The sequence below is a fragment of the Triturus cristatus genome, chromosome 3_1, assembly GCF_964204655.1.
Source record: "Triturus cristatus chromosome 3_1, aTriCri1.1, whole genome shotgun sequence".
Lineage (NCBI taxonomy): Eukaryota > Metazoa > Chordata > Amphibia > Caudata > Salamandridae > Triturus > Triturus cristatus.
Window position 1 is genome coordinate 735,945,471 of NC_140583.1, and position 23,147 is coordinate 735,968,617.

Here is a 23,147-nt window from a genome sequence, read left to right on the forward strand (position 1 = left end):
AGCTATGTCCATGGGAGCTCTACAGTCTCCTTCTAACCGGGGCTCCTTTCGTCGCTCCTTTTATCGTGGGGGGTCTTAGACCAAGTCCTCAGCCACCAATGTTTCCTCCTATAAAGGCAAAAATCCATCTTCCTCCTCAAGAGGTTTCTTTAGAGGAGGATATAGAGGAAACAACGGCAAGGGTAGAGGAAAAGGTTCCACACCCCATAACCCCCCTTCCTCTAACAAGCAGTGACTTACCTACTCTCCCCCCCGATCATCTAACACATGTCTGGAGACATCTTACACAATTCCTCCCCATTTGGCAATCTATCGGAATTATCCAACATGGTTATAGTCTAGAGCTTACCACCAATCCTCCAAACATTCCACCTCGTTCTCACAAACTGTCCCCAGAACATTTGCACCTCCTCAAACAGGAATCCCAGTCTCTCTTGCTAAAAGGAGACATGGAACCGGTACCATTACAATATCAAGGCTCAGGCATTGTATTTTCTACTTCCCAAAAAGGACGGCTCATTAAGACCTATTTTGAAACTCAGAGAACTGAACCTCTACATACTAGCAGAACATTTCCACATGGTGACACTTCCAACAAGTGCTCCCAATTCTACAAAAAGGTGATTTTGTCTACTCTAGACTTAAAGGACGCGTATTTTCACATTCCAATTCACCCCGCTCATCGAAAATATCTCAGATTTGTGATAGCGGGTCAACATTACCAATTCAAAGTGCTACTGTTTGGATTCACCACTAGTCCCAGAGTGTTTACCAAATGCCTGGCAGTAGTCGCAGCTCATGTGAGAAGACAGCATATCCAAGTCTTTCCCTATCTGGACGACTGGCTCATCAAAGCCAGCACTTACCAAAAGTGTCTCCAACACACTCGAACCACAATTCACTTACTGCACCAACTAGGGTTTACAATGAATGCGCTGAAGTCTCATCTGCACCCTTCAAACACACAAACGTATTTGGGAGCCACCATAGACACTCCAAAATCTCTAGCCTCTCCCAATGCACCCAGAATTCGCAGTATTCAATCTCTTCTCACTCTGTTTCAGCCCAACCACTCCTTACCACCCAGAGTTTCCATGCAACTGCTGGGAATGATGGTGTCTTGTATCATAATCTAACCCCATGCAAGACTTCACATTTGTCCCCTACAACAATGCTTAGCAAGCGAGTAGAACCAGTTGCAGGGTCGATTAACCGATCTAGTGTTGGTGGACGGCCGCACCCATCACTCTCTGCAGTGGTGGAACCCACAAAATGTAGCCAAAGGGCGGCCCTTCATCGACCCTGTTCCACGAACAGTGCTAACAGCAGACTCATCGCTCACTGGTTGGGGGGGGGGGGGGTCTCACTTACAGTATCACGCAATCCAAGGATTGTGGAGTCTAAAGCACAAAAATCTCCATATAAATCATCTAGAGCTACTAGCAGTGTTTCTAGCGCTCAACGCCTTTCAAGCTCACATAGTAGGCAAAGCTGTCTTAGTCTGCATGGACAACACTACAGCTATGTACTATATAAAAAAAAACAGGATGGCGGACACTCTCCAAATGTCACGCCTAGCATAAGCCATTTGGAAATGGGCTATACACCACAAGATTTATCCCCTGGCAGAGCACCTTCCACGAGTAAACAATCCGATTGCAGACCTTCTCAGCAGACAGAAGCAGCAAATCCACGAGTGGGAACTTCATCCTCAGGTTCTCCTCCCCTACTTTCAGGAATGGGGATTTCCTCAGATAGACCTGTTTGCCACAGCAGAAAATGCAAAATGCCCATGCTTTGCCTCCAGGTACCCACACCCGCTCTCCAAAGGCAATGCCCTATGGTATAACTGGTCAGGGATATTTGCTTACGCTTATCTGCCTCTTCCACTCATTCCACTGGTAGTTTGGAAGCTCAGGCAAACATCCCTCACACTAATTCTCATAGCTCCAACATGGACACGTCAACCCTGGTTAACCGCCCTATTGGAGATGTCAATAGTTCCACACCAAAAGCTGCATTTCACCTCCAGTCACATCACTCAGAGCCATGGAGAAATCGGGCATCCAAATCCCAAAGAACTCAACCTTGCGATCTAGATCCTGAAGTCATAGTTTGGTTATTTGTACTTACAACCAGACTATATGAATATCCTAAAAGAAGCTAGAAAGCCTACTACTAGAGCATTTTATGCAGCAAAATGGAAGCGATTTGTTATCTATTGTAACAATAACAATATCAGTCCTCTTGATGCTTCTGTACAGAACATCTGTTACCTGTTACATTTACAGCAATCTGGACTAGCCTACACATCCATTCGCTTACATCTAGCAGCAGTAGCTGCATACTTACAAAACAGACAACACTTATCACTATTTAGAGTACCAGTGATTAAAGCCTTTATGGAAGGGTTATAAAGAGTCATACCACCAAGAGTCCCACCTGCAACAGTGTGGAACCTAAACATAGTCCTTACAAGGCTAATGGGTCCACCATTTGAACCAGTGCATAGTGCCAATTACAATTCCTCTCATGGAAGGTTGCCTTCCTCATCGCAATAACTTCACTGAGTAAAGTTGGTGAACTCCAGGCATTAACTATACAAGAGCTTTCTTTCAGCTTCATAGAGACAAAGTGGCTCTTTGTACCAATCCTAAATTGCTCCCTAAAGTAGTTTCTGCCTTTCATATCAATCAATCGGTTGAGTTACCTGTGTTCTTTCCTCAACCTAATTCTGTAGCAGAAAGAGCTCTACACACCCTTGATGTTAGAAGATCTCTACTATATTGCATTGAAAGAACAAAAGAATTTCGCAAAATAAAGCAACTTTTTGTAGCTTTTTCTCCACCACACAAAAGCAATCCCATACCTAAATCGGGCATTGCAAGATAGATCATAAAATGTATCCAGACATGTTATCAGAAAGCAAAAAGAACTTTGCTAATACCCCCTAGAGCGCATTCCACTTGCAAAATAGGGTCTGCTATGGCCTTCTTAGGGAATATTCCCCTAGCTGACATCTGTAAGGCAGCAACATGGTCGACAACGCACACATTCACCAAACACTATTGTGTAGATGTGTTAACGACGCAACAAGCTAAAGTACAGTGTTTCAGACAACTACAACAACTACAGGTTAGCGACCACTTTGGGAGTATACTGCTGTATAGTCTATGCAAAGCATGTGATCTACAGCTCACATGCCTTGAACAGATATTGTTACCCAGTAAGCATCTATCCTTGGCATGTAGAGCTGTAGATTCACATGCGCTCACCCGCCTCCCCAATCTCCTGTAGTTGTTGCAGTTTACATACATACGCATGGACATCTCTATTCTACACTTACTAACTCCATTCTCACCCTCTGCGGGAAAACAGTCCAACAATGGAGTCGATGCCCATGCGCACTATCACCGAAAGGAGGCGTCACCTTACCTCTTGACTGGAAAGACTTTATGGAAGAAAAAAAACTTGCAAACATCCAGACCCAACATGAGATGGCAGGAGTATGCAAAGCATGTGACTCTACAAATCTACATGCCAAGAACAGATGCTTACTAGGTAAGTTACGTTATCCTTCTTTTTTTCTTTCCTCTTTGAGGTGTTGAAGGTTGCCATCCTTGCTGAGAAATATGCGGTAGACTACACATGGTATGTGGACACCATCTTGAATCTGATTCGCATTGCTGGGGACTATGTGAGTGAGGAAGTATGGTACCGGGTTATCCAGATTGTTATTAACAGAGACGATGTGCAAGGATATGCAGCAAAAACTGTCTTTGAGGTAAGGAGCCACATGGTTCATAACCTGCTGATATACATCCTTCATTTCCATCTTTCCTGTTTCGATTCACATACTCCATCTCCTTGCAGATCTCATGTCTCCAAGGGAAGGGCAAAATGCAGTAAAGAGTTGGCATATTTTTGCTTTTCCGTGCATACTGTTAACCAAGATGTCTCCCTCTGTCATGTTGTTGCTTCTTCCTGCAGAGAAGACCGTACACTTGAGTCTGGTTCATGGAGTTTTTGCATCAGTGATTTTTACTGGCCATCAGGCTCCATGCATGAAGTTCATGTTGGATACAGGCACCATACAAAAAAAATCTCATACAACTTGGTATTGGGTTTAGTTCTTGGAAGGGAGTAGAAAGCACAGTGGAATTAGAATGTAGAAGGTATTTGTGGTTGAAGTGACTGGCAGTTGGTGCGGTGTCTGCTGCTCGGTCAATCACATTGTTCGGACTGGAAATAAAATTAAGAGCTCCTACCAACATATTACTGTGCTTCATTTGAGATCTCTTAGTGGTGAAATGGTGACTAGGACTTAGCTCTCGTCCCACGGCCCCCATTCCTTCATAAACGACTGTCTGAGTCTGCTCATGGGGGCTAGTCTTCCCTGTCCCAGTCTGCAGCAGCGAGATCCTGGATCTCGGGTGGGAAGGAGGATACAAGGCGAATATCCAGTTGTTGCTGTGGTGGTGCGGCTTCTTCACGAGGCGAGTTGTAAAGTCTGCGACCTTTGGACTTTTTATTACACCACAATCTGGGTCTTACGCTCATACTCACACATTCGTGTGTGTTTGATGCCATTTTGGATTGGTCCTATGCAGATGTCATCAGATCTAAATTGTGAAGTTATGCACAAGTCACGCCGCACACCTACATTTGCGGATTAATGTTCAGTGGTATTTCTTATTAAAGAAGTTGATTTACTTCAGCTTTGGAGCATGCTACTCATTCTTGTTCATTTGAGCCATTTTAAATTGATGATGTACACACTGGATTATCTGCCAGGGTATTCTCTGGCACTGTAAACTGGTGCTAATCCCCTCAGTGTTTTGCACAGTGTTATACTTAACCTGCAAACCCTGTTTATGGTACAGTGATTCACACACCATATGATGTGGTCCTCATGTTCAAGTTAAACCTACTGGGAGATTGTGCAGTGTGGAAGTTACTGTGATTCGCGCACCATATTGCATACTGTATTTGCATCATTTCATAATAAGGGACTGTTGCACTTTTGGTGAACTTACTGCTTTGGTAAATTTTGCGGTTAAGCATTGTAGATCTACAGTGATTCGCACACCGTATTTGCACTTAGTTCTGTGGTAGTTTCGCTATTGTAGTGCTAGCATGCAGCAAAGCATCATTCCCCCTCCGGCCTCTTTAATTACATCAGGTTCACCACAGATTGATTGGGAACAATGAAAAGAGGGGTTTGAGGCTTATTTGGAAGCCATTGAAGTTGATGTATTCACTCACAAGAAGAAGTTTGGTATTTGGAAACACTCTCTAGGTCTCAAGGGAAGGAAAAGAATAAAGCATTTACCTGTACCAAAGGTGATGAGGATGTACTGGATGAATATGCTACTGCCGTTAAAAATGCTTGATACTAGTTTTGAGAAAAAGAAAAATGTGATAATGGAGCGGCACAAATTTTGTGTAATTCATTAATTGCTGGAGGAGTCTATTGAGTGTTACGTTGGTGCTTTGTGGATTTTAGAAGTCTCTTGTGAATATAAATCATTTGAAGCGGAAATAAGGGATCATTTAGTAGAAATAAACAATAACAAAAAGATGCAAGAGAAAGTATTAACCACAGAAAATTTGACCTTGGAAAAAACTATTGAAATCGCTAGAAGTATAGAATCTAATTCTGCCTATATGGGGAAGATGTCTTTGAGTACACAGGTACATGCTTTGCAGGGGGTGGAATCTGTGAAACATAAAAGGAGGAAAAGTGAGGGAAAAGGAAAAATGTAGAGTGTTACAGATGCAGTGGCAAAAATCATTTGGGTAATGCTTCATGTTGTCCTGATTTTGATAAAATGTGTGCTACAGGTATGTATAAAAAGGAACACTTGACAAAGGTGTTTAAATCTAGTGTCACTAAATCCTCGCCAAAATATGTTAATGTGGTTAAGAGGACGGCTAGGAATGAAATTAAATATGAATCTGATGAGGACAGTGCGGTGTTGTGTGTGGAGGAGGCAGAAGGAGTGTGTGAAGAGGGAATTATTGCAAATTGGGTCATGTTGCGGGAAAAGACCATATTGTCTCATTGACATATCATGTGTTCTGATTAATGTTATGATGGATTCTGTACCCTTTTTTACAATAATAGGGATCAAAGAGTGTGAAGTTTTTTGTAATAAGGCTCTCTGGAAGTCATGTGTGCGTCCAGTTGTCTATGGAGAAAAGCCCATAGAGGCATTGGGTGAATTTGATGCCATTTTGAATTTTAGTGGTAACGATGCTCCTGGTACAATTTATGTGGCAAAGGATGGCTCGTGTCTTTTTGGGTGACTGGAACAGAGAAATCTAGGAATGATCCTTGATCTAAACAGTCCTCCCCAAGTATTGTTAAAGAAAGATTGCACAACAGTTTGTGCAGAGTATGTGTTCCCTGGGGTGAGTGCGTTTCCAGAAGTTTTTCAGCGAGAATTGGAGAAGTTGAAGGGTTTCTGTCATCAAATCAAGTTGAAGTCAGGTGCCACTCTAGTTGTACATAACGGTTTGCAGCATGAAACTTTTCTGAATTAACATGCGTGCGCATTTGGGACCCGAATTTGCCACTATTTTGTATTCAATCTTCTATTTTTTGTTGTTGGGCATCGACCAACACCCTATTTGGTGCTTCCTGTGACATTGTATGTCCTCCTCCGGTAGCGCTCTCATTTGGTCACCATTTTTAGATTCTTTTTTTCTGGGTCTGGATGCTTGGCTGAAGACTCTCCAACATGAGGAAGAAAAAGTTACGAAGAAGTTCCTCAGAAATTCGTCAAAAGTTTTAACTAATTCCGAGAAGAACATCGCCAAAGAGGTAGCGGAGAAGAAGTCAAGAGGGACAGTATCGATTTTTTTCCTCTGTTTTTTTTTCGTGGATGCCCAGACAGCGGGCTCCCAGTACAAAGTTAATAGAGTGGACTCTGTTCCAGTTCTGCCCTGTCTGCAACCTCTGCCTGCTGCTCATGGAACATTGAAGCGAAGACTGAGAAGACTGCAAAGCCTGTGTTGTTTTCATGTCGAAGATGCTGATGGTGAGAGAAAGACAGAGGCGAACCCGTCATACCATGCAGGGATAAGGTACAACTACATCCCTGAGAGACCTGGGTCTGTTGAGCGACTATAAGGAAAATGTCACAGCAGATGCTGAGGCAGAAACATTGGGCGCTGACTTGAGGCTTGTCGAAGGTTAGGCAACAAAGAAAGACGGACGGTAAAAGAAACATTGACACCGATGAAAGGGCCTGTGTCCTGAAAATCGGACTCAAGGACGTCAAAGGGAGCCTCCTAGTCCAAACGCTCACCAACCGAAGGCAGGACGGAAACCGAGAACCCCTCAGATCCCTCAAAAGGGACACCGCAGGAGGAAAATCTCCCAAAAAGACCCAGTCATCTAAGGACGGTTGAGGGAAAGATGTTTCAATGTTGAATAAGGAGAGGTCTTAAGACGAGCTCCGAAGCTCGACGACTGATACGTCGTCAAAGGGTTCTTTGGTGCCGAAGAGAAAATCGAGATCGAGCCTCGACACTGAAGAATGATCGGCAGAAATTGAAAGGAAGTAAAGGCTCTTCGAGGCCGAAATTGCTGCCTTACTTAAAAAAAGGCTTTGAATCCTTAAAGGGATTTCGAATACCACCAGAGACTTTGATGCCAAAAGATCAGGACGAGACGGTTGTCAAAGAACTTGAACCTCCTTTGACACCAGTGCCTCCGGGGGAAGAACAGCAACTCTTTTCCGAAGAGGAAGTGGAACAACTAGAGGGCATGCATCAGGACTTAAAGGAATCAGAGTACACTGAGTCACAGTGGCAGGACCTGGAGACAGACTCCCCTGGGGAAGGAGTAGACTGCTATCCGTTGAGTCTTTACCTCTGGATGACATTCGCATGTATTACCAGGTTATCAAGAAGGCTGCAGATAAATATGGAGTGCAGCAAAAACAACATTTTTGTTTCTGCTGGAGACCCGTTTGCCATCACAAGCTTGGAACCAATTCCTGCCAATGCTGTCTAGCGTCCTAGACCAAGGAAGGGAGGCATTCAAAGAACCTGACACTTGAAGAGCTGTGACTCAAACGGCAGAAAAGAAATAGAAGTATTCATCCAGTGTCCCAGTATACATCAAGGGGACATTACCTGCTGATTTGATCATCACCCCGATAGCATGAAAGATGGCCAACATCCTGTCAACATAGGGGCTGGCTCCTGACAAGAACAGCAAAAGGATAAACCTCAAAGCAGCAAACCAGTGGTGCATCACACATTATAATGACCTACCAGCAATGGGTGGAAATGGCTGAACTTATGAAGCACCTACCAGATCAGTACAAGAAGAGAGCTGCACACCTGGAAGAAGAGGGCAAAAACATTGCCAACACATGCCTGAAATTGTCATTGAACGCGGCATACACCTCAAGCCACCAGATGATGAATGGGGTTCACCCCACGCCATCACTCATGGCTGCAGATATCTGGATTTAAGTTGGAGGTACAAGCTAGCATTCTAAATACCCAATCAATGGGAAACAGTTGTTTGAGAGTACGGTCGAAGACCCCTGGAATCAGCTCAAGTAAGACAATGAAACAGCTAAGTCCATGGGGGCATTGCAGTTTAGAGGAGGTATATGAAGATGCACAGTGCTATCTCACAGGCATACAGTGAGAGGCAGCTTCCAACAGGAGCATTTTATCAGGCATTCCAGGGAAGCAGTCAAGCACCGGCACCCCAACAGCACTAGTAGTACCAGCAACAAGGACGAAAGTCCTTACAAGGAGGAATACGGGGAAGGAGACAGCCTCATAGGGGAGGCAAAACCCCCACCAACAAGTGACGTCCCGAAAAATCACTGCCTTTCACACAACACCATTGGGATGCAGAATAAAGAACTTCCTTCAGGAGTGGAGGAAGATAACATCAGACAAATGGATCATGAACGTAATACAGCATGGATATTGCATTGAATTGGGCAAGATGGCTCCCAACAAAGGGACCAAAAAAGGTCTATTCAAAAGAAGAAATAGCTCACCTACTCAAGGAGGTAGAGGAATTGCTGGAAACGTGAGCAATAGAAAGAGTTCCAAGAACAGAAATCAACAAAGTAAATTACTCCACATATTTGCTAATACCGAAGGTAGACTGATCTCTACCCTCAATTTTAGACCTCAGATTTACAAGCAAGTTTTTAAGAACACAGAGATTCAAAATGACATCCTTACAGGAAGTCACCCAACAATTGCAAAACGGGGATTACTTGGCAACTATAAACCTAAAGGATGCCTACTTGCACATCCCAATACACATACACAAAGCACCCAAAAAAACCTCTAGTTTGTCGTAAATAAAACTCACTACCAGTTCGCAGTATTGGCTTTTGGTATAAAATCAGTGCCAAGAGTCTCCACAAAGTCTCTAGCAGCAGTACAAGCTCACTTAAGAAAACAAGACATACATGTCTATCCTCACTTGGACGACTGGTTAGTACGAGCTAACTCCCGCAACAAGTGCAAAGATCATATACAGCAGGTAATAAAAACTCTATTTAAGTTGGGATTCTCAATGAATGTAGAGAAGTCATCACCAACACCAGAGCAAGAAAAAATGTTTCTAGGAGCAAGGATCAACTCAATACAGGGGAAGGCACATCCCAGCAAAAAAAACGAATACAGCCGTTGAAGGAAACTCCCCTTTACCAGAGGGGGCAAGCTCTGATAGTGGGCAGATTGTCAGGGGAAATGATATCCTGTATCCCTTTGATTCCTTATGTGAGACGGAATACAGTGACAATTACAACAGATGCCTCGCATATGGGTTGGGGAGCTCACATGGGCTAGGTCAAGGTGAGAGGAGTCTAGAAGAAACAAGATAGAGTACAACACATTAATATATTTGAACTGTAGACTGTGTAACTAGCCTTAAATCTCTTTCAGTAAGAGCTATTAGGAAAGAAAATATTGATCCAGAGACAACACATTAATGTTTTACATCATCAAGCAAGGGTTAAAGGGGCAACACAGTCCCTTGCTTTAACAAGACTGGCCCAAGTACTCTGGAAGTGGGTAATATGGAGCAGGATGGAAATATTAGCAGGTTATCTTCCAGGCAAGGACACTATAGAAGCAGACAGACTCCGCAGACAATCTTCATGCTCCTACGAATGGGAACTAAATCAAAAAGTACTCAAGAAGATCTTTTGGATTTGGTGAACATCAACAATATAGCTATTTGCAACACCACTGAACATAAAATACCAAAGCTTTGCCTCCAGACAACCATACCACCCATCCCTGAGAAACACTCTGTCGATAGACTGGTCAGAGATATTTGCTTAGTCTTTTCCCCCAATACCGTTGTTACACACATTAATCTGCAAATGCAGGAGAAGGAATATGAGACAAATTTTAATTGCCCCACAGTGGGCAAGGCAAACATGGTTTTCAGAGCAAATGGAAATAGTTTAAGGGAACATTCTGAAATTACCAACACAACAAGAATTATTGTCAATGGAAGAAAGAAGGGTACTACCACCAGAGTCTGAGCCTGGCTCCTGAAGACTTAGTTTGGTCATCTAATGGTACCAGAAAACACAATGGCTATTTTAAGAGAAGCATGAAAGCTAACAACAAGGAAGTGCTAGATAGCTAAATGGAAGAATACTTCTGTTGTGTCTTAAAAAAGCACTATTAAAGAAGAACACAAAAAGACACTACAGTGTTAAGATACCTCTCACACCGGATAGACCGCAAGTTAACATTTCCCTACACTTAGATGCAATTGTGGCTTACACGAGGGGTCACACAGGAAGTAGCTTCTTCACAGATCCAGTAATGAAGAGATTTTTTGAAAGGGGCAAAAAGAATTTCACCACCAAAAAAAAGTACCTGCATGGAATCAAAATGTGGTATTCACACAATTAATGAACGCACCGCTTGAACCATTGCACAAGGCCACATTAAAAATGCTCATCCTAAAGACAGCATTTCTGGTAGCCATCACATCTCTGGGAAAGTGAGATGCAAGCATTCACACTTCAAGAATCATAGTTTCAGATACACAAGGATAGGATCATCATGAGGACAAATCTGCACTTCAATGTTAACCAAACAATAAAAAATTCCACGTTTTTTCCAAAGACGCACACAGACAAACGCTGGGTGCAAGACGTTCCATAATGTACTACATTGAAAAGACAGGGCGGAGCAGAAAGACGAAGCAACTATTTGTCTCCTTTGGAGGCAATAATATGGGGACCTCAGTAACTAAGAGTGCAATTGCCAAATGGATCTCACAGACTGTTCAGCTGTACCACACAAGTGTAAGGGGAAAAACGGAATTTAACACCAAGAGCAACTTCAACAAGGTAGGAAGGATCAACCATTGTCTGTCTTTCTAGCAAAAGACACACAATTGATGGACGGAATGCAGAACAAATCAAAACATTCACCCCCAGACAAGAGATCTGGGTTAAATCCATCATTCTTTTGCTCACCATGCCACCCCAGTTTAGACCTGGCCATATGCAAATCAGTCTTGACCCTGTGCCTCACAGTAACAGTCCAGCCTGAACTGCCAAGCCAGGTCCTCCCTGGACCGGAAACAAGCATCCTAGGACCGGGGTTCTCCATGCCACTGGAATCAAGCTATCCTGGCTGAAGAGGGGTGAAACCCCGAAACCGGTCCTAGGATGCTTGGTTCCATTCCAGGGAGGACCTGGCTTGGCAGTTCGGGCTGGACTGTTCCCATGAGGCACAGGGTCAAGATTAATTTGCATATGGCTGGTTCAAACTGGAATGGCATGATGAGCAAAAAACGATGGATTTAGGCCAAGATCTCTGTACTGGGGTGAATGTATGACATTGTTCTGCATTCTGTCCATCAATTGTTGTTTTTGTCTTAATAGCAAATACACCTTTAAAAGTATGGCAGCAACGTGGTCATCTGTAAACACATGTTCACAAAACAGGACAACAAAAATGTGGGGTATTCTGAACCTAACCACTAGATGGTGGAATAATGCACTGCATGTGAATCCAGAAAATGTTTTAAGCTTCAAAACTGCACCTAGTGGTAAGAAAGTATACGTTAGGCATGTGCTCATCACCATGAGGGATGAGTTAAGAAAGAAGTTGAAACATCTGTGTGATCAAGAGATAATTGAAACGATTGAGAGCTCAAAGTGGCTTTCCCCTATTTTGTTACCACGAAAAGCCAATGAGTCGCTAAGGATGTTTATTGACTTGTGAAACAATGACAGGATTTGCGTTGACAAGCATCCTTTGCCACACATAACGGAGATGCTTTCCTCACTTGAGGGTGCAGAGGATTTTGCAACCTTACATATGACTGCTGCATATCTTCAGGTTGCATTGAAGCATGAATCGAATTTAATGCTGTTGATTACTCCTGAAGGGCTATATAAGTTTAAGCGAATGCCATTCGGGTTGGCCTCTGCTTTGTCGGTCTTTCAGCATGTGATGGAAGCATCATGCAAAGATATACTTAATATCCGGTGTTTTCAGGATGACATCTTGGTTTTTGGACTGGATACATCTTCCCATGATAAGTGCTTAGGCATAGTTTCGTCGGTTTTAAAAGAGAAAGGTATGACGTTGAGAGCCAGCAAGCACAAATTTGCATTAGATTGTGTTGATTATCAGCAGTATAAGATTCCAGCTTGAGGAATTGAACCCAAAGAATGTTTGGTAAAGGCAATAACAGGAGTTTACGTGCCTGAAAATAAAGACCAGTTGCTATCATTTTTTGACATGCTGGGTTTTTATGTCCGATTTATCCTCAGATGTGCTGAGAGAACAGACAACTTAAGGTTGTTGCTCAAGAATGAGAAATGTGTATGGACCAAGGATGTTGATGAATAATTGAATGTAATCAAAAAGGAGGTTGTTAATGAAATTCCTTTGTAACCTTTTTATACATGTAAGCCTTCGGTTATTGGCACAGATGCCAGCCAGTACAGGCTGGGTGCGGTATTACTGCAGATACGAAAGGGAAAATATGAAGTAGTTGCTTTTGTGTCTCGTGCTCTTAGGGGGGGGACTCAGATTTGTTATTCATTGATTGATTGTGAGGCTTTGGCTTGCTGGTGGGGGGTTGATCATTTTAGAAACTATTTGTAGAGGGGTGGAATTCACTATTCATGTGGACTACAAATCTTTGGTTAATTTGTTCACTATTAAAGTAGATAGAAAAGCCACACCATGTATTTCCAAGTGGCAATTAAGGCTACAGGAATTCCAATATCCTGTTGAGTATCTACCTGGTGGAAGGAATATTTTTGCAGATAGTCTTTCTTGGTTGTCTCAAAAGGAAGTGATTGTTATAGAGGATGCTGATGTGGAAAATTTTAGTATGGTTGGCGTCGTTACCAATTTGACGAATTACTGCATTTCAGAGAGAGTGGAAATCATATGAAGGTGATGACAGTTTACAAGAATTATAGGTTTTATTGGTCCAGGAACAAATCCTATGCGCACATTAACTCTGTTAAGCATGTCTTTCTGAAACAGAGTATGTCCAGTGGGATACTGAAGAGGGGTGGTATATTAGTTTTACCAACTAGTGTGCATGGGAAAGTTTCATATTTAGAACATGAAGGTCATTTGGGTATGAGGGACATGAAGAGTAATCTCAGGGATAGGTTTTGGTGGCCAGGGATGGATCGAGAAGTGGAGCATTTAGTGAGGGAGTGTGTGGCTTGTGCCATCACTGACAAGTCTCAAGTTACTTTACCAAGCCCTGTTGCACCTGTGCTGGTTCATGAGATAGCCTGGATTAAGCTAGGTATGGATGTCATTGGCCCCATCAATGCGGTGATGTGGATTTGGCATTGTGCTTGTGAATTATTTTTCACGGTAGCCAGAAGTGAAATTTGTGAAGTCTTCCAACACGTCTGAGATAATTGGGTTTTTGCAATCTGTGTTCATGAGAGAAGAAACCCCAGTAAGTTAGTGACAGACAATGGAGTTCAGTTCACTTCCTGTGAATTGAAGGATTTTTTATGTCACATTGAGGTGTGATGCATACCAAGACGTCTTTGTATCATCCCCTTAGCAATGGCTTAGTGGAAAGATGAAATAGGATAATTAACAACAATGTTAAATTGTCCATTGCTAACATATTGGATTGGTTCTAGGAACTTAAGGATTTGCTGTGGGCCATTTACACCACTCCCAGTGCCATCGCCGGGTGTATCTCCATTTACTACCCTAAAGTGTCATGTGCCTGCCACCAAATTGGTGTGTTAGTGGAGGTGGTTGTGTCTCAAAGGTGTTCTCATCAGTGAAAGATAAGTGTAAAGTGGCACAGAAGTAGTATGCTGGTGTTGTAGGGGTTGGAGGTACATGCACATTGTTGGTTAAACCGAGGTATGTGGCTGTGGTTAGTTTAGAAATAAAATTGAGATTTTACCAGCATGTTCTTGTGCTTCATTTGAGATCTTTTCATGTGGGTGGCACTAAAGTTAACTACAACTTTAAACTATGTAACACCTTTGTAAGAATTCGATCAATCTTATGGGGTATCGGGCAAATGTTAGCATACTGTCCAGAAAACCACGTTTCTCTGTAAGAAATCTGTTCAGTAACTAATCTCGGCCAGATTTCTTCTTAGTCATTGATAAAGTGGATCGTGTTTGAAACAAACACAGATTCCCCTACAAGTAAATTGGATTGAAGCTTTATATCAATGCATGTGGCAAGTAAGCAGTTGTGGGGAATGCAAGGTAGGTTGTAACTTAGCCCTTCACGGAACGATGTTGGAGTTCACCCTAATCGGTAAAGTACACGTTATTTCTTAATTGTAATAAAATGTGAGTCATGCACATGCATACCATAAGTTTGTGTGGTTATATGGTAATCATAGGTAGTATGGTATGTTTATTTGAAAAAAACACAGTTCCCATACAAAACTTAGAAAGAGTTTCTCTGAAGTACTGAAATGCCTCTATTAAACATTACTTTTTTGTGTTGCTAATATAATGCATGTTAGACCTGTCAAACTTAGGGTGGTCCATATGCCCAGTGCCTGTAAATTTAATGCTAATAGTGGGTCTGCAGCACTGACTGTGCCACCCGCACAAATAGCCTTTCAAACCTGTCTCTGTCCTGCCACTGCAGGGCCTGTGTGTGCAGTTTACTGCCACTTGGACTAGACATTTAAAACCCTTTGCCAAGCCTGAAACTCCCCTTTTATTACACATAAGTCATCTCTAATGTAGGCCCTATGTAGCCCACAGGGCAGGGGTGTAAACGTTGGGGATGTACTTTAACCCATTCCCTGCTCATGACGGAAACCACTCCATCATGAGCCACGGGCGCCGTGTGCTCATGACGGAGTGGTTCCGTCATGCTGCGGCCGTTGGCGGCCGCTCCGCCCACGCGGCACTGATTCCCCGCCAGTGCGGGCGATCAATGCAAGTGGGCGGAGTCGTGACGGAACCACTCCGTCATGAGCACAGTGCGCCCGTGGCTCATGACGGAGTGGTTCCGTCACGAGCATGGCAGCGCCGCGCTGACCCCGAACCCCCCCCAGCGCCGCGGCGGAATTCGTGCCGCGGCGAAGGGGTTAAAGTTTGCATGTTCTGGTAGTGAAAAATACCTACATTTGTTTTTCACTACTATGAGGACTACTTCTCTCCTAGGTTAACATTGGTAATTCCTTAATACACTTTTAAATTGTAATTCCTGATTAGAAAGGAGTAGTTTTATCATGTTTCTTATCTTTGGAATAGTAATTATATAAATTCTCTTAACTGGTAAAGTTGCATTTAACATTACTATTTTAGAAATGCCACTTTTAAAAAGTGGGCTTGTTTCTGCTCTTACTTGTCTGAGTGCCTGCAGATTAATTCCAATACACGTCTGGGGTGGGTGACAGCTTCACTTTGTGCATTCCCTCTGGACAGCCACAAACGCAGGAAGGTTAGTTCTGTCTGAACACTCATATGTATTCTGATGGCCTTTCCAGGGCAGGAAGGGAGTGACAAGCTGACACTTGCACTTGAATAGGTAGTGTCCGGTCCCCACTCAAAGGGCTGATTACCCCTTACTGATAGGCTGGTGCTAGGGCTGGGAAAAAAGGACCTCTGTGTACTTTAAAGATCCTTCTTTGAAGTTACCCCCCTTCAAAGGCACAACTTGGTAGAAGTACTGGGCCTCTGACCCAACCAAATCCAACACTTCGGGACCTACAACTGGACTATGTCGGAAGAAATGCTGTGCTGCATCAAGGACTGACACTCTGCTGGGCTGCTAAACTGGAAGGCTTGCTTTTCTGTTGTGCTGCCCTACTGCTCGCTGACCCTGCTGAGGAGAGCTGGACTCTGCTTTGCAACCAAAGTGATCTCCAAGGACTTGTTATCTTGCCTCCTGTTGCTTGAGACTAGGCACAATCTTTCCTCCTCCTGTGCCTGATTCACTGGAAATGGATACAGATACTTGCACCAGAGAGATCAACGCATCTCCAATCAGCATGTAGCAGAACTGGCGCATCGACCCTGTTACGGGAGTAAAATTGGCGCATCATACTCTGAACCACTGTTTCGCATCCGTAACCGCTGATTCGGAACCAACGCATCACCGTCACTACCTGGAAAAGATTGACACATCGTGCCTCCAGTGTGGTTTAACCCAGTTTCACCTTTGGAAATGACTCACTCGGACTCATGCTTCGCTCAACAGACCGACTCTTTGCTGCCACTGCGTGAAGAAAATTAATGAATCCCTTCGACTGCGAGCTCGACACCGATGCATTGCTTGTCTGCACCACGCATCTTGCTGTTGTGACCAGGATCAAGGTGCTCTGTTCACTGGGCCTGTGTGGCTCCTGTCTCTAGCCTGCGCTCCAACGTGGTAAGCTTGAACTGTCGATTTTGCCACTGCTACTGGATAACCCCCTTAGGCGTTTTTTGCTTCTAAGAGCTAGATCTCCTTTTTGTTCTTTCAAAATTAAAAACTCTGCTCCTACTAATTTGTTTTTTGTCGTTTTGGTCTCGATTTAGTTATAAAATTGTCTTTTTCAAACTAGTGTGGAGTCTTTGTGGTGTTTTCATTGTGTTACTGTGTTGCACAAATACTTTACACATTGCCTCTTTCGAGAAGCCTGACTGCTCTGTGCCAAGCTGCCAGAGGGTGAGCAGAGGTTATTTTTTAGTATGCATCTGACTTACCCTGACTAGAGTGGTGGTCCTTACTTGGACAGGGTACAAACATACTAAGGGTGGGTGACAATTTCCGTTCCGCTCGCGGAAATTGCGAAAATTCAACATTTTAGCATTCCGCGCGGAACACGAAAGTGTCTCAAATTCCACGATCCGCAAGGGAACGGAAATTGTCGCCGACCCTGCAGTTGAGTAGAGGTATTGCACAAAACGGTGGCATCTTCTTGAATAAATATGCTGGGCAGGATTTATTCTGGCACGATGCTCCTGTCACGAGAATTTAACCCCAACAGGAAGCACACTATTTGACCTTCAACTCGAGCACCTGCTATATTTATAATATATCTGTAAGTCTTACAGATATAAATAAAGCAGGTGCCCGAGTTGAAGGTCACTTTCAGTAACGCATTAATCAGCACACAGTGGAGGCTAGGCAGGTGTGCTTTCTCCCCATATCTCCCGTCAGCAATTTGCTGTAATCATTGATGGAGGTCTGTGCATCCATGGGTTTCTCGAGCGCAATCCCCGTGTAGTTCCTGACACCAGGAGGTTCTGTCTCCTCATCTGCTGCTCTGGTCGGTCTCTGACCCTGTATAAACAAGAGGCATGTGAACTGCATATAAGCCCCGCCCCACACACTGGCGGTGTGCAACATCTTCCCGCCCTTTCCCCACTATGATGGACAGCTCACTCGAGGGACCCCGGCGCCCATCGGCGCGGTGGCAAAGTTACAGACACACATGGTCGCTGGAGACAACTCTTCTGGCCCTTTACGCAGCTGTAGTGTAGGAAAAGCACTATACATTTACCCAACGAGGTAGCACTTACTGATTAGCCAGTAGAAGGTACTCCAGTTGAGTAGAGATATTGCACAAAACGGTGGCATCTTCTTGGATAAATATGCAGGGCAGGATTCATTCTGGCACAGTGCTCCTGTCACAAAAATTAAACCCCAACAGGAAGCACTTATAGCATTTGACCTTCAACTCTGGCACCTGCTTTATTTATATCTGTTCAGATATTAATAAAGCAGGTGCCCGAGTAACGCATTAATCGGCACAAAATCTCCGTGATCACGTAAAATTTCGCGTGATCGTGGAGATTTTTTTTCGCGATATTTTGCGAAAGGCACTTTCGCAAATTCTGCCCACCCATACCTCTACCAACTCGGGACTCGATGTCTAACAATGTATATTTATTTTTTTATTAAAAACATTTTATACATGATGTATTACTCTATTTTTGGAACTAAGCATTGTGGCGTGTGTCCACTATAAATCGAATCCCATTGAAATCATTTTTTTTCTAAGCCATTTTGTCAATTGTTTTTCACGTTTTGGGAGTGATAAGCAGTGATTGACGCGTACAGTCGTGTAGCTGGCATGGGTATTCCTTTCATGCTTGTTTTGTGGTGTGCTCGTGGAATTTTGTGTTTTTCTCCTTGGAAACCGGAAGGCAGCTATGGAAATTATCCTGTGAAGGAAGGTCGGTCTTAATAAAATGCAGGTTTATGCAAGGGTGGAAGTGACTGAGGCAGCGTTGACTTCATGCGTGAGCAAGTAAAACAGCAGGTTAGCTCATGTGTATGAAAAAGGCATTTGCATACTGAATATGTATTTAGTTAAAAATAATGTTCATTTACAAAACACAGCAAGGTGTGTTCTCTCCGCAACTTCTTGGGAAACAGCCACCCGTAAGCAACGTAGGTTTATACTTTGACATAAGTATAAAAAGGATAGAAATGTTGCAAAGCGTTGTACTCGCTGCACGTTCCAGTATGCCTCGGCTCCTCTTCGAGCTGTGCCGCGTGAAGGAAATAGTATTTTGTGTGCTACTACAGGGTAACGAAAGACAAATTGTGCCTGTTCAGGGACACCATAATCCCTGTCATTATGCGACATCAGTAGAACAACGATTTGAAATGTACTTGATTGTAACGGAGGAAAGCGTGCATACTTGTAACAAAAGGCCCTTCACTGTTAAAGACAATCGCTGCATCTAGGAACAGTGCACCAGCTGTAATAAGAAACCTGATTCGTTCATGCAAGCAGCTACAGCTAAAAAACTGAGACGCATGAAAAACATAAGACATTTGCAACCCCAAAAAAGCTGCCAAGCAAGCATTGTCAGGAAGGGCTCCTGCATTCTGGAGCTCTCTAGTCGAACTGAGATGTTACGATACTCTAATAGTGGTTCTTAAGACACTGAAAACAGACTTGGACTACATCTGGAATAACTTGCTTTTAACCGTATTGCTGTCCTTCTTTCTACAATGATCTGTTCTCTTTACCCTTCTGTCCCTCTTTTCAGACTCTCTCTTTATGTAGGGTCGTCTCACGCCCAGCTTGTAATGATTCTCGAAGTTGGTTGCATCTGCTTTGATATGGTTGTTTACTTTGTTGGTTCTATGCAAATACTGTGTATTGCAGCTGCCACAGAAGATGCCCTGTCTCTGAGGGTGGCTAAACACGGATACTATTTGGTCTGGTGGTCTATATAAGTATGATAAAATGTAGAATAGTATGATGGAACAAAGAAAGCAACTTCGGTACGGAACACTGGAACAATATGTGGTGTCAATAATGGATTATCTGCAAACTAACCTTGTGGGGTGTGAGCCATTTAATTATGCTTGCCCCAGGGGAGGAGGGGGGCATTTGTTGGGGACTGGGGTTATTGTATTACTTTTGCTGACACGAATGCCAATAAAAATGTATGTGACCTAATTATGGTTGCGGATCACATACAGGAACGGGTATAGGAAAGTTTCTGGTGTAGCACCCCCAGTTGGAGCTGGTGGTGTACGAGGCGATGGTTCCATAAAAGAAAAGGCGCCATAGCAATCTCGGACAAATTGAGGGATGGGAGAGGACAAGGTTTATCTAGAACTGTGAAAGCAAATGGCGTTACAGGTAGGCAGTACTGATAGTGTTAAAATTGACCTTGGAGTGGGTACAAAATAAAATAAAGGGAATAAATGGAATAGTGTGGTGACACTTGTCAGATTCGTATAATTTTGAAAATCAGAGCATGAGCAGGCACGCTGCTAAAATGGGAAAGAAAATAATGAACAAAAAAGAGGATAATCTATGAGTAACGCCCACATTGGATATAATCCTTTACTGTAGGAGTCAATGTCAAAATATTCAGCGAATCCTGAATGTAAGGCTGGCAAACTTCTTAGACCTGAGATAGTTATCGGGGCGTATAGCTGGGCCAAGTAATAAAATGTCATATCTTAAAAGGATGACAGCTGTAACATACATGTGTAACGGGGGTTCCCATTTTGCGGTGAAAGGTACAATGAATATTGAACATCATATTGAATCACTGTTTCTGCAAACATATGTATCAAATTTCGAAACTGAGCAAGAGTGATGTAAGACAGATTGTGGTACCAAGAAGGCATCTCCTACTGCAAGGTTAATCCTTTAAAAGTTGAGCAGTGACAGTGTCCGGGAGGTGTTTACTGTAGTTGCCCTCGAAAATGGATGGACTGTGAAGATGTGTTTTTTTTTTTTTTTGTTGCCACTGCACAGGATGTTTTAGCATTAACTGAGAACTATAGAAAAAGTAGGCACCCGGTTCCTTCCTTCCCTACCCGCTCCTCCACTGCTCCGCAAAACCCCTATAGTTCATAACAATTATATCCGATAGAGACAACTAGCCGCAGATTCCTTCCTGTAGAATTATCTCCAGGCATGAGACTGGATCCGGAAACTTTTTGCCACAGCATCCCTGCGCACCAGGGGGCGGGGCGACACCACGCGACTCCGCCTAGACGTCGTCCGTGTACGTGACGTCAGCGAGGTCACATAAGCCCCAGCCCGGCGCGCCTACGTCAGTTTTTTCCTTTTCCCCGTGCAGCGCGGATCCGGTCTTGCGACGGGCCTGTTTCGGGCCCTTTTTTCTTCATTATTGTCTTTCTCTTGGTGGAACAGTGTGCAAATGCCTTCGGGCTTTAAAGCTTGCACGTCGTGTCCGCGACGGACCCTCATCGCATTTGTATGTGGTGTTTGGGGGAGGATCACAGCACCGCGGATTGTGAGGCATGCCAACAGTTGAAGCCAAAGTCGCGGCGGGAGCGCCGAATGACACTTCTCTCAGCGCGTCTCTCCAGGTCGACCTCCTCACCTCGATCAGCCTCGGCAGACTGCTTCAGATACAGCCGTGGTAGTCATCGCCCTTCCCTGATGTCGCGAGAGCGTCGCTCATCAGTGGGTAAGTGTCGCAGTTTGTCCCCGGGGGCCCGGTTTTGACCTGCCGGGGGCGTGGACTCTCCGCGGGTGATGCGGCCCGCGTGTCCTCCTACCCACCGTTTCCCGGTGATGGAGCGTCGAGAGTCCAGATGGAGACATACGAGGTGCCTTTGCAGGCCTCGCTGGTGTTTCCTCCTGCTCCTGGGGCGTCAGCGGTTCCCTTGCCTTGTGCGGGCCTTCAGCGGTGACGCCAGTGGCTCCAGCGCCGACTGGGTCGGATCCAGGCTTGGAGAATGTGGTGCTGTTGGGGTACGGCTCCTCTGGGGTCTTTCCTTCACACCTCGGCGTCTCTGCCTCGCAGCAAACTCCTGCGGGAGTCCCTGTGGGGTCGCGGTAGGTCGCCGGGGCTCGAGTCGCATCCCCGAGCCCCTCTCGGTCCCTGGACAAGGTGTTTAGGGCAGAGGTGACGCCGCTACGGTGCCAGCAGCTGCTGGGCCAGACGGTGCCACAGGGGTCGGTGGACTCTCCTCGTCCCGCTCCGGGTCGAGGCTGGGCGCGAACCCCTCGGCCTCTTCCGGGACTTTCTCGTCCCTCCACGCAGGTGGCTGCCTCGTCGAAGGGCGAGTCGGAGGTTGGGTCGGCCCTGGCTGCACCGCATGGCTCGCCGGACCACCTGTGTCGTATACTGGGCCGAGGCTGGCGGAGGGCTTCGTGTCACTTCCCTGGTCCTTCTCGTCCCCGACGTAGTGTGACTTCGAGGAGCCCTATCCAGCGTCTCCTTTGGCGCTGGCTGGCGTTACCGTTCAGCCTCAGGTGGCGGACTCTACGGCTCCTGACAGGCGTCGAGTTGCGGATTCATTTCGGACGCTCCCTCTTCTCCGGAGGCGGCCTGCATATTGGTGTCATCCTCCCTGGAGACTGGCCACCCAGTGGTGTCTTTTTCACCAGCATCATCGAAGGGTGGCTCCCCACCGTTTCTGAGGCCGCAGTGTTCGCCGGAGGAGCGGCAGGTCCCACATTCCTCGGCTCCTCCTACCTTCTAGGTCTGGCCCCTGCCCATTCCGCTTGGCTTGGGGGACGGCTGCCTTAGTCTGCAGTTGTTGCCCACGGAGGAGCTGCTTTCTCGCTGCGGGGTCCTACGGAGGCGGGTGCGGCCTTTCCTCACGCGGTGTCCACGGCTGTGGATATTCTGCGAATGGGTGACACGATTGCTCATTTTCCGGTGGATCACCTCTTGGAGGTTCTCCACCAGGGCTCTGGTGGGATGGAGTTCTTGCTTCCCTTTGAGGGTTCGCTCCTTTCATCCCTGACTGGGGCTTGGGGGCGTCTGGCCTCAGGGGATCCGGTGCCTCAGCACCTTCTACACCGGCACCTTCCGGTGCCGCGTGACCCTGCGTGTCTTTCCCTCCACCTCTCTGCCGCCAGTCCTCTTTTGCTGACTGCCTTTCCCTCCCTGTCGCCGCTGTTGACTCCCTCCTCCCGGGAAGCCAGCTGGCTGGATTCTTGGGGGCCCAACATGTTTGCCTCGACCAGCGCGGCCCTGAACACCTTGTGTGTCCTGGCTAGGGCCTCCTCTTGTCTGTGGGACTCGGTTGAGTCTGTGGGGTCCGCAGCTTCACAGGAGACTGTTCAGGTGGACTTACGGCATCATGCGTTGGATGGCCGGGAGCTAGCGGCATTTATCCTTCACTCCGCTCTGGACATCTCGGAGGTGCTGGGCCGGGCCATGGCTTCCTCAGTTGCTCTCAGTCGCCATGCTTGGCTTCAG

The 23,147-nt window shown here is 45.2% G+C and overlaps 1 protein-coding gene across 4 annotated transcripts in view; it reads left to right on the plus strand.

Annotated features, from left to right (window-relative positions):
* AP2A2 (adaptor related protein complex 2 subunit alpha 2) overlaps positions 1–23,147 on the plus strand; it is a 495,736-nt gene that overhangs the window by 394,870 nt on the left and 77,719 nt on the right. For all 4 annotated transcript variants that reach the window (XM_085644892.1, XM_085644893.1, XM_085644894.1 and 1 more), the window contains exon 11: positions 3,602–3,784. In XM_085644892.1, the coding sequence (XP_085501018.1) occupies positions 3,602–3,784 (183 nt within the window). The remainder of the gene's footprint in view (positions 1–3,601; positions 3,785–23,147) is intronic.